Here is a 20,005-nt window from a genome sequence, read left to right on the forward strand (position 1 = left end):
TAATATATAAATCTCGGAGTTAACTAGTGTGAAGGTTGAAATTGCTTTGCATTCGCAAGTTTGACAATATTAGGTTCGGTTTCACTCAACGCGCATCTCATGTCATGCTCAACATTCAGACGGTTTCTGGCTTTGGTTTTTAATGTGACAAGAGTTATATTTCGTGCTATTCCGTGTTACCCCCCTAGAATCTCCATTTTACCCCTGAGGAGGTAATTACCCACAGGTTAGGAACCACTGAACTAGACGCCTGACGCACTCAGAAACTCAAAATTCTGACATGGTCCCTTGATAGGCATGCAGATATTTATATTCCACATGCAATCCAGCTAGTATATGTATGTTTATCTACAGAAATATGCATCCAAAGTGCGGCCAGTCTTAGGCGAGGGATCACATACGACATGTGTTTTCAGGTAACAGACTTCATACAGAACGTGAACCGTAGTTCAGTGACGGCAAATCTGGACAACGCGGAGGCCCAGCTAGACGCACTCGTGCAAGTCGTCACTTGTGGAGACAGGATCGGATGGTCGCAGCACAGCAGGAAGATCGTCGTCATGCTGTCTGATGGGTCCATGCACACTGCTGGCGACGGGTTACTGGGTACGTGGACTTAGATAACCCGTGCGAATTACATAGTTATCTAGCGACAAGGGTTGCATACTAGCGAGATAAAGATCTCCAGTCGATTATTGTGATGCTATTTGGTGTCCATGCGTACTGCTGGAGACAGGTTATTAAATACAAAATTAAGCTTTTACAGGATTCACGGTCACTGTAAATAACAATTTAATGCATTACGGTCACGCAAATTGAAACACGCAGTGTACCTAAACACGAAAAATATACGAGGTATGGCGAAACCAGCTGCCGTCCGCATTTTTTTTTTATTTTATGGCATTTACTACTTGGCCGGAACTGCTGTCGGCATGGACATTAATTACTAAAACAAGTAATACGCATATTACGTATGTACTAAAAGAAGTAATTATCATCTCCCTAGCATTATCCTATTTCTCACGGGATCCGTTTTTCTGACCCGAAAATTTGACAGGTCCGGTTTTTTACAGAAGCGATTGCGTGTCTGACCTTCCAATCCGAAGGGAAAACCAGCCCGATACAAGTTAGGTCACATACCTCCGAAACGTATTTCTCGGGAATGTGAGTTTCCTTCACCGCTGAGCACGTGATAATCATTTAGAATCCAAACCTTTATTCGAAAACAAATTCTAAAATCATTGGTCTATAGAAGAGGCCCGTGCTGGGTTTAAAATCAAGGCTTGCTTTGGTATGAACCACCAGTATATTATAATTTCATTGTAGGAGGAGCAACAAGGAAGAACGACGAGAATTGTCATCTAGATGAAAACGGCTACTATTCAGAAGCGGACATATACGACTATCCATCCGTGGCACAAGTGTACAGACTGCTAGATAAGCACAAGGTAAATACATGTTTTCTTTCAGATTAACGTGCGCGATACGGTAATCTTTGTTTTGAGGATACGTTGGTACACAGCACATAACACAGTACCTACAGCTTCACGATTACGGTCAAACTAGGGAATGGGGGTTGGGGGGGAGGTCCTAAGCAAATAAATTTCAGATTTCTGGCTTACGATGTATTACGATCAATCCTTGTAAGTACGATCTAGGGAATTATGGCGTTGACATCAACACCCCAAACGGCGAGTCTCTTTACGGCGAGTGGCTTGACGTCGCGTGACTCTACGGCGCACTATGGATCGAAAAATGGCTTTCATAGACATAGGGATTTCAAATTTTAAGTGGCGGTTTTTTTGCTGGATATAGCTTCTATTACCTATTACTATATAGAAAAATGATACCCGAGTTGATTCTGTGCAAAAGCGGATGAATCATAATTTTTTTACGAAAAATTTGTATGGAGCTACTATGGAAAAATCCGATTATCTTGAGAACGGCAAAAAAACCGTAATATCCTGACAGATGGTTATCGTACTAATTATTTATGATTTTTTAACATAATTCATATAACGGTTTGAGATGCCGTTTTTTTTAAAAAAATCGTCAAAATAAAAAATATTTATTTTTTGATTAGAAACGGTTTCTTTCAATTAACACAGGTATTTAACAACATTATAAGACATAATGGCATCACGCCTGTATTCCTGATGGAGTAGGTAGAAGTTTAAGTATACCCAAGCTTCATCCGCTTCATCCGCTTTTGCACAGAATCAACTCGGGTATCATTTTCCTATACAGGGTGTTAGTGACATCGTAACGAAAACTTTGAGGGGTGGTTCAGACCTTGATTCTGAGTTGATATCAAGTAGAAATTTCCGTCGCAAAAGTATGGATCGAGATAATCGGATTTTTCATAGTAGCTCCATACAATTTTTTCGTAAAAAAAATATAATTCATCCGCTTTTGCACAGAATCAACTCGGGTATCATTTTCCTATATAGTAATAGAAGCTATATGCAGCAAAAAAACCGCCATTTAAAATTTGAAATCCCTATGTCCATGAAAGCCATTTTTCGATCCATAGTGCGGCGCTTTCACTTTAGTTTCCCTCCACGTCGAGCGTTTTTTTTTTGTATACTTACTACAATTCGCTCTAGGTCTTTAATGTAGTTAGTCATATTGCTACCTAGACTATTTGAGACCAACTCCTAAATCCAGGTTTTGTTAAAAGCGCTTACGTGATTTTCACTATAAGCACACCCCGGACACTTCATACAAACAACCTCGTTTTATGCAGATACTAGGCACACATTGACATTATCGTAAACGCGCAGCTGTGTATGTGACGTCTGACGCCCGTACGATTGAAGACTAAAGTAACACCGAGGGGGGGTGAGGTAAACCTAGCTCAGCCGCTGCTGCGGAGAGTTGCCGTTCTATAGGTAGTATTATTCGTTAGGTATTCTAGACTACTGGCGACGATATGTCCAGTCAAGTAGCGAACGGCAACCGAGGTTGGCTTACTGGCTAGTCACATTGGTGCTGATTGCGGTATACATCATCTAAGTTTATTTTGTTATACCTGTCATTTTCTTAACCGCCGAAAAGGAAAGAGACGGGTGGGCTATTATTTTATTCTGGGTGCCATGGTTAACTAATTCGCCAAAAAAAATTTTTTTTATTTATGCTTTCGTTTGTTAATATTTCTTACTATTATAACAATAATAATATTTAAATTACATTTTACAGGAATTTGCAGCGATGTTTACCAATTATTTTTCACTTATTTTTATATTTATACTAGGGAGGGTGCAGAAAAACAACAACTGTGTTACTTTGTTACATTATGTAGTTTTATTATTGAGAACGTTCACATTAAATTCAAACCTTTTTTTTTTAAATTAAGATAAAAGATTTTTGAACTTATATTATTAAATCACGAAACATTTCAGTCTAATACATCTTTTTATGGTTAGGTTTACCACTTCCTATTTTTCCGTTTTTCCTATTCTTCCGTTACCTAATTTTGATTTTATGAGATAAACTTTTTTAATAAAATAGAAAACAATAGCAGTTCAAGCATTTTATTTATGGAGGTCATTTATATATTAAAAATAATCAATAAAAGTCAAAAATTTTAAAATATACTTAGGTAGTTTTAGTTCTAAGTCTGAAAATGTCTCCATAAAAATGGGGGACAAAAAAGTAACGCAGTAGTTTAGTAAGTAACATAATGGTAAACTTTCCGCATCTATGGTGTTTAACTTACTGAAAACAATTAAAAACAGAATACAATTACGTAAATTGAAACCATAACAAATTAAACAAAACTCTCTTAGAATAAAATAAAATCAAAACTTCTCAAAAAAACAATATTAAACATACATTAGTTTCTGTCTGAGTCAAATATATTTAATGGGACATCGAATTCATTCAATTCGTTTTCAGCAAATGGAATTCTGTAGTCTCTGCTTACCCCGGTGGGAAATAGGCATGAGTTTATGTATGTATGTCATCATCGTCATCAGCCTTACGACGCCCACTGCTGGGCATAGCCTCCCCCAAGGATCTCCACGACGATCGGTCCTGCGCTGCCCGCATCCAGCGGCTTTCCGCGACCTTCACCAGATCGTCGGTCCACTTTGTAGCGGGCCTATACTGAGCGTCGTCCGACACGTGGTCGCCATTCTAGAACCTTTCCGCCCCAGCGGCCATCGGTTCCCCTCGCTATGTGTCCTGCCCACTGTCACTTTAGCTTTGCAATTCGCCGAGCTATGTCGGTGACTTTAGTTCTCCTGCGGATCTCCTCATTTCTGATTTGATCGAGCAGGGAAATACCGAGCATAGCTCTCTCCATTGCCCGCTGAGCGACACCGAGCCTCCTCACGAGACCCATAGTAAGCGGCCACGTCTCACTGCCGTAGATCATCACTAGCAACACGCACTGGTCAAAGACTTTCCTCTTGAGACACTGAGGTATTTTGGACGAGAAGATATTCCGCAGCTTCCCGAACGCTGCCCATCCGAGTTGGATCCGACGAGAGATCTCTTTCTCGAAGTTGGACTTACCTAACTTGATTATTTGTCCTAGGTACATGTACTGGTCTACAACTTCGAGTGTAACGTTCCCAACCTGAACTGGAGTGGGTGCGACATGGTCATTGGACATAATTTTTGTATTTGCCATGTTCGTGCTAAGACCCACTCATTGGGATGCGTTACTGAGATGCTCGAGCATGGTGTTCAGGTCTTCCAGGGTCTCAGCCATTAGGACTATATCATCGGCAAATCGAAGGTGCGTCAGGTACTCGCCGTTGATGTTGATGCCAAATCCTTTCCAGTCCAGAAGCTTAAAAATATCCTCCAATGCAGCAGTGAACAGTTTCGGAGAGATGCCATCTCCCTGTCTCACTCCTCGCTGCAGTTGGATCGGATTAGAGCTCTGGTTCTGTTCTCGAACTGACATAGTGTAATTTTGGTAGAGGTCCCTTAGCACTTCGATGTACCTATGGTCCACTTGGCACCTCTGAAGAGACTGCAACACCGCCCAGGTCTCGAACGAATCAAAGGCTTTTTCTCATAGTCCACAAACGCCAAGCAAAGTGGCAGATTATACTCTTCGGTCTTCTGTATAACCTGCCGCATCGTATGGATGTGGTCTATGGTGCTAAAGCCTTTTCGGAAACCCGTTCGTTCGCTTTCCGTCTTAACGGCATTGATCACAGAGACATCATTGAATATGTGCTTTTTCGTCGACATGATAAAATCGATCTCGTTTTTATAATTTCCACTGGGACTTATTCAGGTCCATTTGCGGGTGCGGGCTTTCTGAAGAAGGAGTTCATCATATAGAGGTTCTTCTTCTCCATAAAGTCTGCCAGCATCCGGCCTCTGGTGTTCCGAACCCCAAATCCAAATTGCCCTACTCTCAGCTCGTTACCGCACCGCTTCCCCAACTGTGCATTAAAGTCCCCCATCACAATCGTGTAGTGGCTTTTATGGCTATGCATGGCTTTAGAAATCTCCTCATACATAGTCTCCACTCCGTCATCGTGGTGTCCCGAGGTCGGAGCGTATACCTGGATGACAGTCAGCGAATATCGAGATGATATTCTGAGTATCAGGCACGCTACCCTGCTCGAAACACTACCGATGGTCAACACGTTGTTGACTAGGGACTTGTGGACGATAAACTCGACACTCTGTAACGAAATAATTATAAATTAAATTATTAAACTATTATTTAACTATTAAATTTGTAAATATTGAGCAAAATCATTGAGTATTTCCACTGCGTTACGATGGCTACAACTGCGTTACATTTCGCAGTAACGCAGTGCATCGGTAACTCAGTTGTAGAAACCACGTGTATTCTAAAATAACACTCATATGGTAATTCATTTTATAAAACAGATCGTGTACAATAAATATTTGCTCCTTTTTTTAAAGATATAACGTAAAAGATTATTCAATATTCAAAAAACTCACCTATCACAGCGGTCACTCAGCGGTCTCCCAATTAATACACGCACCTATCCCGCCGGCGTCCTCGCGACTGACTCGGCGAATTTCAAAGCCACGCACTCCCCCCGCGCCCCAATAATATTTGATTATATGTTATACGACTTTTGGCGCAAATGCATACAAAATTCTAATTTTAAGACTCAGTTTCGTATGGTAACATAGTGTTCGTAATTTTTCGGTTTGCCGCGGGGACACAATAAATATTTTGGAATAATTAAAAACTGAAATAATATTTATTATTAAAAAAAATAAAGGAAAATAATATTTATTATTGTTAAAGTAAAGATTAAATTACGTGTTATTACCGCAAATATTACATTTTAATAGCGTCTTGAAGAGTTTTTAAGTAATGTGTGTTTATATGGAGTAAATATATGAGAGGGACAGTGGAATTTTGTAGGGAAACAACTGCGTTACTCAAAAGTACAACTTAGTTACCGTGTTTTTGGTTAAATTCAAATAATTTTGATAAAAACGTGGAACATAAAAGCACGAGTATAACATCAGAAATGTACCAATAGTGTAATTATTTAAAAAATAACTGTTTGCTTTATAAAAATCGTGTTTGAACGTGAGAGACAGGTTATGGGACCCAAAATAAAATAATAGCCCGGGTAATCGACAGGCATAAAAATGGGACACGTCAATTTTAGACAGAAGAAAAGCCCTTCCAAAATGTTATATTAGCCAATAACCCAATATAAATGAGTTGACAGCACACCTCAAACGGATTTCATTTTATTCTTTCATTCTAACATTAACAGTTGTCAATCATCAGTCCTTTTCTTTTTAGGCGGATAAGAAAATGACGGATAGGTATAACTTAAAATAAAATTGGAGGTGTCTGCAGGAATCGGGGCCAGTGCTAACCTTAAAGAGGCTTATAATTTAAGATCGCTGCGATAAACCGAGAAAGAAACTTCTCGTTCTAAAATGGTAGGTAGGTACCTTCTTTATGTTTATTTTATATTCAAAGTTTGATGTTGATGCGCTTTGTTGTTGATGTTTCCTCAATGATGGAAAGTTGAATGCATTTTGTTTGATTTCACGATTAAATAGAAAGTTTTCGTTTGTTGATGTTTTAGAACGGATGTGAATTGTTATATTGTGCGTTTTTCTCAGAATTACTTTTGTCATTCGAAGAGAAAGTTATACAAAAATATTCAATATCAATGAAAAATTAATCCTAAACTAGCGAGACGCTATAATGGCCGTTTTGACATACTTTTAGTAGAATAAAAATCATTTATTTTACATATACGTAGGTATAGATAAACAGTGGGAGTGAACTTAATAATTAAACTTCACTTATCTCTAAAACGGAACGACAGCTTAGCAAAAACTTAATAAAGTACAGCAATTCGTTTTATTAATATATGTAAAAATGTTAGATATTTTGTTGTGATTTTATTTTGAATGTGTGCGTGTGTGTGTGTTTTGAGGGTAAACTGTAATCTTTTAATAAAAATCAGTGTGACTGTAACCGCGGTATCGTTCACTCATCTCCTGATCCTTGTCTATTTAAATCATATATAAATACTTAACATCTGGCGAGGATGGGATGGAAAAATACGAAACTTAACACCACACCTACACCACAGACATCAGTACACCTATTTACTCATTTATTGTAGTTATTAATGAATACAAAACTTAATGAGCGGGCCTAATTGTCCGAAAGTACGATGATCCTTCGGAAGGCACGTTAAGCCGTTGGTCCCGGTTACTACTTACTAATGTAAGTGAGTAATTATTACATGAGCCATGTCAGGGGATTGGTGAGGTTGGTAATCCACCTCACAATCCATACGATAGAAGAAGAGAAGGAGCTGGACAAACGGAAAAAACAGACATAGCGTCAAAGTCTTACTTGTAAACAAGTTGTAAACAAATAAGACTTCTAAAAAAGTTCTTCTAAAAAAGTAAAAAAGGTTTTGCTTTCCGAATCATTTGTACAGTCATGAGCAATATCATGTACCCACTTTAGAACCTTGTCGAACTATCATATTTGACATTTAATGAGACTTACGGTTTAACTTGTCAAAAATATTTTATGTGACATGGTTTCAAAGTGTATACATATTAGTACTCGTGACCGTACCAATATAAGCCAAAGATACATAACTAAGTAGGTACATCTTAGATAGTTAATAAGTAGTACGTTCTTCGTACTATTTCGGTCTCACCACTCTACAAGCGTTGTAAAATTAAACAGTCCATGTTACAAACCACATCCGCAAATTTACACGCCGACGACTGATTTACTCCGGTATTAACCCAATTTATCCTCGACTTACTAATATAGATACCGTCTGTAAATATTATCTTAGTTATCTAATACATTTCGAGTAGCTTCAAAAGCTTACAACGTTACTTTTACGCTCTCTTGTTAGTATTAAAGGGTTTTCCAAACATAGATTTTAAAAGTGACTTACAAAAAAGAATCACGTTATGTTACACCTAACAGGCAATCGTTAAAAATATGTATATTTGATCAATAGTAACAATAGGCTCGCTCCCTATTACATGGTACTTCTGCCTATCCCTATTGAAAATACAATACGAATTTATATTCTTTGGGGGCACAGGCGTGTAGCTATGTTACATTTGGCCAACTGCAACACATCGTGCGCTATGTGGTACATACATACATACATACATAATACATAATACATAATACATACGCCTGCCACTGGTTGCCTGGAAGAAATTGCCCAAGAGCAATAAGGCCGCCTGTTGTGCATTTTTTTTATAGTTTTCCTATTTTCTGTACTTTGTCTTCTTTGTACTAATATGAATCATACACTTTGAAACCATGTCATATTAACTTTTTTGACAAATTAAACCGTAAGTAAGTCTCATTAAATGTCAAATATGATAGTGCGACAAAGTACAATGGGTACTGTCATAGTACTCATGTAGAGATAATAAGGTGCGAGCCTATTACCATTAAACAGACACAAATCCGGGATTATGTGATGTTCTACTCGAAATAAACAATAATCAACGATTCTCTCCATTCATTGTAGGTGAACGTGATATTCGCCGTGACTGAAGGCGTTAAGGATCACTACGACAGTTTGCACAAACTCCTGGAAGACTTCACTTACGTGGCGAAGCTTGAAAGTGACAGTTCCAATGTGCTGAAACTGGTTAAAACCGGTTACGAGGATGTAGTCAGTGTGGTGGACTTCGATGATAACTCTAGCAAGGGCCCAGTGAAGATAAAGTACTTCACAGATTGTGGTAAAGGTGGGCAGATGATGGAGACGACGAGATGCACCGGAGTGGAATTTGGAATGACGTTGAATTACGAGGCTCATGTTACCCTGGATGCTTGTCCGGAGTTCAAAAGGGTAAGTCAATCGCTATACTTGGTCACATCATCCTGCAGTTGGTTTCTGCACTGAAACACGAGGAATTGTGAGGGTTTCAGTTAGATATTGTTTTAAGTTTGCGCGGTTATTATCACGGTTTTGGTGATCCCGTGATCATGGCACTTGCAACAGTGTCGAAATATGCGGAGTCTCATATCCCTACTTTAACCGTGAGTTCATGTAATTATGTTTATAAATAGAAATCATGTAGTAAGTTATTTAAAAAAATGATGTTAATCTGGTTCAATTCACAATACATTTAAAAGTTTCTTGCGTGTTTTTCTAATCTATTGATTTCTGTTAATCATTACATCTCATATCGATCATAATTTTGTCAGGTAAGTAACTTTATATTGATCGATTTACAGATAAACGGTTCAGTTGTTGCTTGACCAAGTAGAAATGGTGGAACAGATACGTTATTTAAATAAGTATTTGTAGACTTGAATTTTTTATTGGTGTCCTGGATTCAAATCTAAAAGCCGTGATAGTCCCGGATCTGAGAGAACAAGTAAGGACACGGGTTTGAATCTTGGTCTAGCCACTGAAACCGAATTCTGGGAAATGATGATTGATTTGTGAATGCCGATACTATACTGGTAGACACAAACTTTATTTTATTTTAGTTATAAGTACAATGGCCCCGATTCCTGCAGACACCTCCTAATTTAATTTTAAGTTATAAGTACCTGTCATTTTCTTATCCGCCGAAAAGGAAAGGGATGATTGTCAACAAGCTAATTTTAAAACGAATGAATATTCCGGGCGAATAAAATAGACAAGATCGCTGGTATTGTAATCCGTTTGACGTGCTATCTACTTAACTCTGTCGGGTTATTGGCCGATGTAAAATTTTTAGACGGGCTTAAAATTGACGTGTATTCCATTAATTTTATGCCTGTCGATTACCCGTCCCATTCTTTTCCAATGGATAAGAAAATGACAGGTATAACTTAATAAAATTATTAATAAAATTAGATAGCGTCTGCAGGAATTAGCACCAGCATTACAACTATCTCTATCACTTTCAAGCACTTATCGTAAGTGAGGGACAGCGCTATTTCCAGAGATGTCAAACTAAAATAAAATAAAATTAGGTTTTGTCCGCTACAATGGGAAACAAAAACAAATAGATAACCCTACCGCTCGCGGTGCGTTCTATCCATCCATTGTATTATAATTACTATCTATGTTACTACCCCTAAATATTATTTGCTTGTGACCTGTGATTAAACCGTGTTTGCGGCGCCTGTATAAAAAAGGTTGAGTACCGCTGACCCAGACCATTCTCCTTTCCAGTCGAAGCAAGTGATAACAATATCAGAGAGTCAGCTGGGCCAGGACTCTCTGTCTCTGGAGGTGGACATCCAGTGCGGCTGCAGCTGCCAAGAGGAGTCGCAGTCCAACGTGTCCATTACGTGTGGTGCTAATAAACATCTGGTGTGCGGCGTCTGTCTCTGCAACAAGGGATGGTCTGTGTTTCATTGTACCTACTAGTCTATTCCACTGTAATAGAAGAAGAGAAAGCAACTCTATTCTACTGTATTCAGCTCCTCTCTTCTCCACTCCAATATATTGTTTGTACAATGTATACTTAATTAAAAAGTAACAAGCATAGCAAAATGACGATGGTAAAAAAATAAGGATAGACTGAGAGTCGCCTCGTAAAAAAAAACAAACAAAAATACTCGGTGAGTTGTGAGTACTTACGAGTAGTTCATCTTGCGATGGATGTACCTCTGACTACTCCGAATTGGGATATTGTCGGGAGCTATTGTTATGTCGATTCGCTTGCGACTTCTATTTCAGGCACTTAAGGATGATAACTTTTTTTAGTCTAAGTACTTCTATTCTACCCCTTTTTAGTCTACAATATTTTCTCTTAGCAGAGTAGAATAGAATATGTTTCTTTTTTTTTTATTAAAAAGAATAGGAAAAATTCGACCTTATTTTATGCTTCCGCTTTTAATAGTACACACGTCTAGAGTATATCAAACTGTTTTGTTTACATGTCATATGCCATCGTGTGTGTTGTGTGGGTAACCTACATTATTCAAGGTTTGCTTAAGAGATTACGTAGGGTTTATGTTATAACATGACAGTTACGGTCATGAGGATGTACTGAAAGCAGTGACTGAAAATAAATTATTGGTTTTACCATCACTCTCAGGGATGGTTAAGTTTCTTGTGTGAAATGTGCCACGAAATTCAATTTGCTTATTGTCTATTTCATGAATATTCTACATGAATCTTAAAATTATTATCCAGGAGCTTATTAATGGGTGGGTGGGATTGATAAATCAACAAGTAGTTAGTACGTAAAGTTGTAATGAATTGGGTATTTTAGCTTTCATTGATTCAGTTGCATACACCTATTTAAACAGTTTGCCCAAGCGAGTGGCTACTTATGCCATCTAAGACAAAAAAGACGGAAATTGCGGAGACTGTAATGTTCAATATTTCTTTTTTACCGTGACTTATTGTAGGTTTGCCGCATTAGGCCGTATTCACTACTTCGCCGGGCAAGTGGCAAGGGCTGAGGGCTCTTACTCGGTACAAAAATGTTAGACAATAGGCTTAAGGGCGCCAACTTGGGCACGAACTTCGGCTCAGGGCGTCGTCTAAGGCGATTATATTTGAAAGAATTAATCCACTCTAGTGGGCCGATAACGAAAAGCGCTGAATGAGGGAAAGGGGAAAACAAGATTAAGTCACATCATAAAAAGAACGAATTATAGCGCTACTATAATTCCATTAAAAAGGAATTCGACGGAAATTGCATAGACTGTAATGTTCAACATGTTTTTGCGTAATTAAGGTCAGATGCGTAATGCGCATATAGACGTTGTTATATGGCGGTGAGAAAATGGAATTAGATGATCGTTAGAGTTACCAGGGGGGTTAAAATTTGCGCATATAAAGTAAATGCGCAATGCATACAAATGTCAAATAGCAATATTGCTTTCTTAGATGAATTGCTTCGATGTGGCCATTTTAACCCCCAGGTGGATTCATCGGTTGGTGTTTCATTTGCACTAGTGTAATAGATTTCTTTTAATGGTACTGTTGGTTGGTTGCAATAGAAGAAAGAAGTTGGAAGGCCCAAGTGAGCGCAAAACACGCGCCATACAAGTATAGGCAGATAGTTCATACTTCAACTTTGCACTCCGCTCATCCGCAAACTTTAGAACACTAAGAGTCAGGGTTATTCTTGAGTCGCCAAAGTACAACACTACTTACATAAGCTTTTATGTATAATTATTTTCAGGTCAGGTCCTGACTGTGACTGCTCGATAGAAGACGAGGCAGCCTCAGCGGCGTTAGAAGCGCAATGTCGTCAACCGAACGCAACTCGAGCGATCTGCTCCGGAGTAGGCGACTGTCTGTGCGGTCGCTGCGAGTGCGATAGAGGGTACAACGGGCGCTTCTGTCAATGCAAAACTTGCGAGATTAGTCTGTGAGTTCTCTATCCATTTATTTAACAGTTTATTGTAGCATTCAACAACTTAAGCTGAAGACTCATCATCATCATCACCAGCCCATTAACGTCCCCACTGCAGGGGCACGGGCCATGCCTATGGATGGATAGGGAGATCGGGCCTTAAACCACCACGCGGGCCCAATGCGGATTGGTGGTTATTAACGACTGCTAATGCAACCGGGACCAACGGCTTAACGTGCCTTCCGAAGCACGGAGGAGCTCGAGATGAAAACTTTTTTTTGTGGTCACCCATCCTATGACCGGCCTTTGCGAAAGTTGCTTAACTTCAACAATCGCAGACCGAGCGCGTTTGCCGCTACCGAGCTCCTCGATAAGCTGAAGACTATTCCTCAATATGTACTAGAAATAAACTGAACCGTCAGTCAGTCTTGAGTAAGTCGTATTGCCTTAATATCGTATCCATTGTATAGTAAACTACCATTATCACGATCATTACTGGCAGCGATACGGCTCACCACCTAACACCTTGGTCTAACAGAAAGCTCGGTGAGGTGTGGGTACTTAGTTCATCTTGCGATGGATGTACCTCTGACTACCCCAATGAGGCAGTCTCCAGGCTACGTTCCCCAAAACTAAAAATGGAGCTGTCGAGAATTATGACCTGAATCATCCCCCTCGATACGGTTTCACTAACACCCTGAATAGGTAGAACTATTTATTACCAAAATGCTGCGTACAATAAAGAAAACAGCGTTATGTCAACACAGCATGGGTCTGATGACGTCACATCGCTTCACAGAGTAATGAAATGACGTCCGTGCGTGACCATCAATCGATCGCAGCGGGATAACTCATTACTCTCGGGGTCATGTCCATTCGACCTGCATTTTCATGGCATCATATTAGTACAATCACGTCTAAAAATAGGTATCTAACCTATATGTTTACATTAGAACCATTTCGCATTAACTTATTTGGCAAATTAAAACAAAATTTCACTGCAATGTCAAATTTGTTATTGCGATATGGTTCTAAATAACTAAAGTACCTAGAATTATAATATACCTAGACAGATACTCACAGTGTGAGCAGCAATACTACAAGTTACCTGGCTACATCTTGACCAGTGGTGTGCATGCCGTTCCCATAAACAAACTTATTAATATAAACTTCGCGTAAACAAACACTTCAGAACCCCTATACTGACCCCGCCGGCGTGGTCGATGATTTCCCTCATTCAGCGCTTATTGCTATCAACCCACTAGAGTCGATTAATTCTTTCAAATATTATTCTCTCGTACGACGTCCTGAACCGAGGTGCGCGCCCAACTGCACACCCTCAGGCCTGTTGTCTTAAATTTTGTACCGGGTTAGAGCCCCCCCAGCGCTCCCCATTTGTCCGGCCAAGTAGTTAATGCCATTTGCGCCAAATCTACAATAAGTAAAAAAAAAATGCCAACCGCTTCACCGCCGATCGCGTTGTGCGAGAATCGCCTTACATTATGTACCTACAGTCGGGGTAATCGCTCTCTATTTTTTTCTTACCCCTCAGTCTACTAAGAAGTATTTAATTTATTGTCTTTCGTATCATCTAGTCATGTAATCTTTATGTTTCTACATCAATGATGTGTATAAGAACACGTGAACAAAGTGTCTTCCCCTTAAATTAAACTAAGATGAGTCATTGGACAAACTCTTAGGAAGTAATATTTTATTTATAGTTAGTTTTTATAAGTAGTTTAGGTTAAAGATAAATGTTTATTAGATTGTAATAATATGAAGCATTATAATTAAATATTCTAATGCTTTATTTAAATAAATAAAAATAATAAAAAAAAGAAACAATGAGTCGTGCTTTTTGATGTCCGTCTGTCCGATTTCGTAGAGTCACGATCATGCTCCGATTTGATGACGGGTGTGACAAATGAATTCCTTTTTTTATGTTTCTTAATTTTATTGACTGTGTAGTTACTCAGTAACTCATATCCATACCCCGATACCGACCCCGCCGGCGTTGTCGACGATTTCCCTCAATCAGCGCTTATCGCTATCGACTCTCAGACGACGCCCTGAGCCGAGGTTCGCGCCCAACTGGGCCTCAGGCCTGTTATCTTAAACTTTGTACCGGGTGAGAGCCTTCAGAGCTCCCCATTTGTCCGGCCACTTAGCCAACTACTAACTACTTAGTTAATGCCATCTGCGGCATCTACAATAAGTCACGTCACAAAAACAAAAAAAAAATCCATAATCTTTTGTTAATTCTTAACCACCACAGCACCTATCACGTTGGTCTAACAAAAAGCTCGATGAGGTGTGGGTACTTAGTTCATCTTGCGGTGGATGTACCTCTTACTACCCCAATTGAGATATAGTCGTGACCCTATGTTATAATATTTTCACGTATATTTAATGTTCTTGTATTATATTGTTCTCTCGGACGGGCGTCTATAATGAACATAGTGAGCAAAGTGCAGTTGCGAGATAATGCGGTTAAAGAATTGTCAGGCGCTTTTAACGCTAGTCGAAGTCACTATTTTACTTATATGACGGCCTCTGAGGTCTAGTGGTTAGATCTTTCGGCTCTTAATCTGGTTTTGGTTCGCATCCCGGTAGAGATGATGTCCAAAATCACTTTGTGAGACCATCCAATTTGGTTAGGGGGTACCTACATAGCAGACTAAATTATCCTAGGAATAAGATAATTCCTTGTTTGGAAAGGTACGTACATTACCAAGTCGTTGGTCTTAAATTTCTTTAGTCGGCGATTGTACCTGCTTTATTTGCCATATTGTGACAGTTTTATAAAGAAAAACAGAAAAAAGAAGTTAAAAGTTGAAAGTTTTTTAGAGTTTTGTAATAAAGAGCTTTAGTTTTGAATTTTGTGATGACCATATTATCATACTCAAAAAATTCCCTCCAGAGAAAACGGCATGGAATGCGGCGGCGTGGGTCGCGGCACATGCGTGTGCGGCGAATGCGTGTGCGCACAGGGCTGGAGCGGGCCCGCTTGCGAGTGCACGCAGAGGAACGACACCTGCATCGCGCCGGGGCACGGTGACGTGTGCTCGGGGAGGGGCGAGTGCGAATGTGGTAAGAAATATTCTAGATTAATTCTGTGAATGACTATTCATGCCATCAGGTTGCCTACCTACGTCAATGAACAGTTGAAGTGCGTGTGCGATTAGCATCAGATGATGTACACCTACCATTCGGCGCCTTATAGTGTAAACTACTTGAGAGCCTTTTTGAAAAATCACATTTTGATGTAATTTTCATCAACAAAATCTCAATTAATAAATTCATTCCGGGAAAAATTGAGACCACAATCCTCAAATTTTGACCTGGATTGAAATAAGCTAAATAATCTATTGAGAGGTTTTGATAATTAAATCACATCCGAAAGCGATTTTTCAAGCTTGGCATAGGGCTAATTTGCAAGATATTTTACAACTATGACTTAGGTATCGTAAAAACGGCCTCCGTGGTCCAGTGGTTTGAGCGTTGGGCTCTCGATCCGTAGGTCCCGGGTCAAATATGTCCTCAATATATCACAAAAATCACTTTGTGATCCCTAGTTTGGTTAGGACATTACAGGCTGATCACCTGATTGTCCAAAAAGTAAGATGATCCATGCTTAGGAAGGCACGTTAAGCCGTTGGTCCCGGTTACTACTTACTGATGTAAGTAAGTAGTCGTTACATGAGCCATGTCGGGGGCCTTTGGCGGCTTAATAATAAGGGGTTGGTAATCCACCTCACAACCCACACAATAGAAGAAGAAGAAGTATAGTAAAAGACACACTCAGTTGTGACGATATTTTTGTAAGATATTTTCTTACTTATGTGCAGCTGAAACTGTTCATTCCCAGGTGTTTGTAAGTGCTCAATGGCAGATGAAGACGGTGGCAGGTACACCGGCGCCTACTGTGAGACGTGTCCGACTTGCGAGAACCCCCTGTGTGCGACTGCGCAGCTCTGTGTGGCCTGTCACCTCAACAGCAGTTGCACCGACCTCTGTACTATCGGCAATATCAACTATACTGTCATTGAAAGGCTTAACGATCCAGGTAAGTCAGATTTTCCCTTAAATAAAACTCTTCTTCTTTCGTTATAGCTTTAGAAGGAAAGAAAGAAAGAAAAAAACGTTTATTATAAAGGGACACAGGGTCAGGGTTTAGGGTTATAAGTACCTTCAATTTTGTCCAAGAAGAATGTTTACAAGTAGTTTATATTACTTATGATAATCAATGCAATTAGTCGGATTTTGAACTTGCTCTACATTTGAAAATGGTGTCGGTTTGTAAGTACTTATATATCTACGCATATTTATAAATCTCAGTGTTTCGAATCCATTAACTCCGAAGAAAGTCGCGGTGGCGCAGAATGTGGGGTACAACAGCTTTTTAAACAGTTAGTGGTTACATTGCAGTACTTAGTCAAACGACAGCACAGTTTACCAACACCGCGGTTTGCGGTTAAATTAAAATATAATCGGGCAAAAGTGATACTCAGGCGCGAGATTCAAGGGTTCCGTACTATTATGAGACCCCCACACTAGCGTCTTTCGAGCGTCGTCGTCGTGCCAGCATCTGCGCGTCGTCTACGCGACGTGGACGCCGCGGCGACGCGACGCCAGAGCTGGCTGCCGAACGCCGAGCATGCGCGGCGGCTGGGGGGTGTCTATACTGGCTTAACGTGATAGTGCTGTCAATTGTTTTAAAGATCTTATAACTGATATCTTATAACTCTGTATGGAGTATTCTACACTATCGCGTAATCCGGGCCAAGATAAGGTTAAAAATGTTATTCAAGCAACCGAAATAGACTCCTAATTAGGAGCCTAAATCTGGCACACAGAGCCGGCATCGAAAGCGTTCCGCGCCGGTGTTTTTTATAATCTTCAAGTTTCATATAAAATACCACTCCTATGTGTGTAGAGAAAACAATTTTTTATCGAATTATAATAGGCAGACGGTTACATGCTTCTGTCATATTGTGTTTTTTCGCTTCCTTTTCGGGTGGAAAATTTTGGAGTTCCACACCATTCTTACGGTATACTAGAAAAGAGAAGACATTAACATTAAGCTTTGACTCATCTGTGACGAACCCTCGGCCATTATCGATGCACGCAGTGAGATTGCACGTGACTCCATAACGGGTCTAAATAAATGTTCCCACAGATATCGAAGCACGAATTTTGTAGCGCGTCCTTTGAAATGCTTTTACCTTTTAAGTCCTTTTAGATTATACATTTCATTCAACGTAATCGTCGATTCTCAGATACCAAAAAACGCTTTTAGAAGTTATGGTAACCTTTTAGGGCTTCTATGTTTATCGGAGGGATTGGCCGGAAATCGCGCAAAGGCGAGAGGAGTGGAAAAATTAAGCAGAGGGATCGAATAGGCTAGATAAGATATCACTAAAAGTACCTAGACTAAATCAATATAGGAACATTTTTTATAAGTAAAGGACTATTGGCAAAGGGTTATTACATCCTGAAGCGCCACACGTAATTTCGTCCTTGTCTAACCTACCATCTCTCTTCCACAGTACTAGACAGCGCAGACGAAAACTCGTGCATATTGCGACGAGAAGAAGACGATTTGGAGTGTGACTACAAGTTCACCTACACAGCTGGAACTCGAGCCATGGTTGCCATGGAGATAGCTATCAGGAACAAGCAATGTGGGCAACCGACCAGCGCCAGAATCATGACCAGTGCTTTCGTCATCATGGCATGTGTTATAGCTGCAGGTATAGTCGTAATTTTAGTAGTAAAAAGTGCCCAGATCGTCTCAGATAGACGGGCCTACGCCAAATTTGAACAAGAAGCGCAGCAAAGTATGAAACAATCACACGGGCTCAATCCGTTGTACATATCGCCGATTTCGGAGTTCAGGTTACCAGATTCGTACCCAAGGGACGAAAACTTATGAACGTGTTCGAGTTACTTTTTATGTAAATATTTATGCAATTTTGGACTGTATTACTTAGGTTAAAACTAGTTGTTTTGTTTTACTGCGATTTCTATTAAGCACCTTTGGCACTTTGCCGTCTACTTACTTAGTAAAATAAAATATCTTCTTTGCATAATATAGATCTACTAATATTTCAATTAGCTTCAATGTATCTAAATTAAAAATGTATAAAATAACTACCTAGTTATTCAAAAATGTTGAAATATTTAATGACTTACTGTTAAAGCCTTACAGATGTACCTACCGATTGTTTCGGGTGTATTTCAGGTAATTTTAGGTTTAGTTATACTTACTCGAGTTAAGTAGTTTGAATTTTAACGCCTTTGTTTTCACGATTTTTGTACACCTTTTTAAATAGTTAGTTATGTTGGGATGTTTCCTATTTTTTAGTTTTACTAGTCTAACAATTGTTTTAATAAACAGTGTAATTTATTCAATGTTAGTAACAATCGAAGTACAAATATCTTTCCAAAACAGAACATATTTTTATACAAATGCGTATTCGAATAGGTTTTAAATATTTTGCTAGTCTTTTCAATATTGTACTTACATCTATTAACGTACTTATTTAGCACTTAAATAGATTTTAAAGTTCCTAAAATTAAGTTACAAATAATTGTTTAAATGAAAACTGTTTTGTAAAGTATTAAAGGAAGGAAAAAGTAAAAATCATTTGTTAAAAATTTTCAATCTTTTATTTATTTGCTTACTCTCAACATGTGATTATAAAAATTATTCTCATCGATGTTAAAAGTTTAAAAATGCAATGAAAACAATTCTTATAATAAATGCCTTGTACAAAACAACCCCGTTATTATAATATATTGGTACAATTAAGCGGTAATTACACCGGATATTATTTTTTAACAAAATTATCATTCATTTTAATATAAACTGGCTAACTTACGGCGTACTTTGGAAGTACTTTTTTCTAACGTATATTGTTACAGCCCAACGTAATTTTGTTAGTATTTACATTTGATATCGTTAAATATATAGATACTTTATGCACAAATAATTAAAAGGAAGACACCGATATAAACATTATTTGATAAGCATTGCGGGTTTTGTGACTGCTTCTGGCGCGACTGACGGAGCTGAGACGTAGGGAACACAAAATCTGGTATTTTCCATGTAGCATGTTTTTTTAATGATTGCTCAAGTCAACTGATTAGGAACTGTTCACATATCAGTATCATTGTGCACAACGCATAGACCGCCAATACAAGACCAGGC

At 39.0% G+C, this 20,005-nt stretch overlaps 1 protein-coding gene across 1 annotated transcript in view; it reads left to right on the top strand.

The window, feature by feature from the left end:
- LOC126373553 (integrin beta-nu) overlaps positions 1–19,452 on the top strand; it is a 32,457-nt gene extending 13,005 nt beyond the window's left edge. Inside the window, exons 6-13 of the mRNA XM_050019690.1 lie at positions 417–606; positions 1,327–1,448; positions 9,003–9,329; positions 10,650–10,822; positions 12,619–12,807; positions 15,713–15,882; positions 16,661–16,858; positions 18,342–19,452. Of these exons, the coding sequence (XP_049875647.1) occupies positions 417–606; positions 1,327–1,448; positions 9,003–9,329; positions 10,650–10,822; positions 12,619–12,807; positions 15,713–15,882; positions 16,661–16,858; positions 18,342–18,727 (1,755 nt within the window). The 3' untranslated portion in view covers positions 18,728–19,452. The remainder of the gene's footprint in view (positions 1–416; positions 607–1,326; positions 1,449–9,002; positions 9,330–10,649; positions 10,823–12,618; positions 12,808–15,712; positions 15,883–16,660; positions 16,859–18,341) is intronic.
- Positions 19,453–20,005: the final 553 nt, after the last annotated feature.

The sequence above is a fragment of the Pectinophora gossypiella genome, chromosome 16 (genome assembly GCF_024362695.1).
Source record: "Pectinophora gossypiella chromosome 16, ilPecGoss1.1, whole genome shotgun sequence".
NCBI lineage: Eukaryota > Metazoa > Arthropoda > Insecta > Lepidoptera > Gelechiidae > Pectinophora > Pectinophora gossypiella.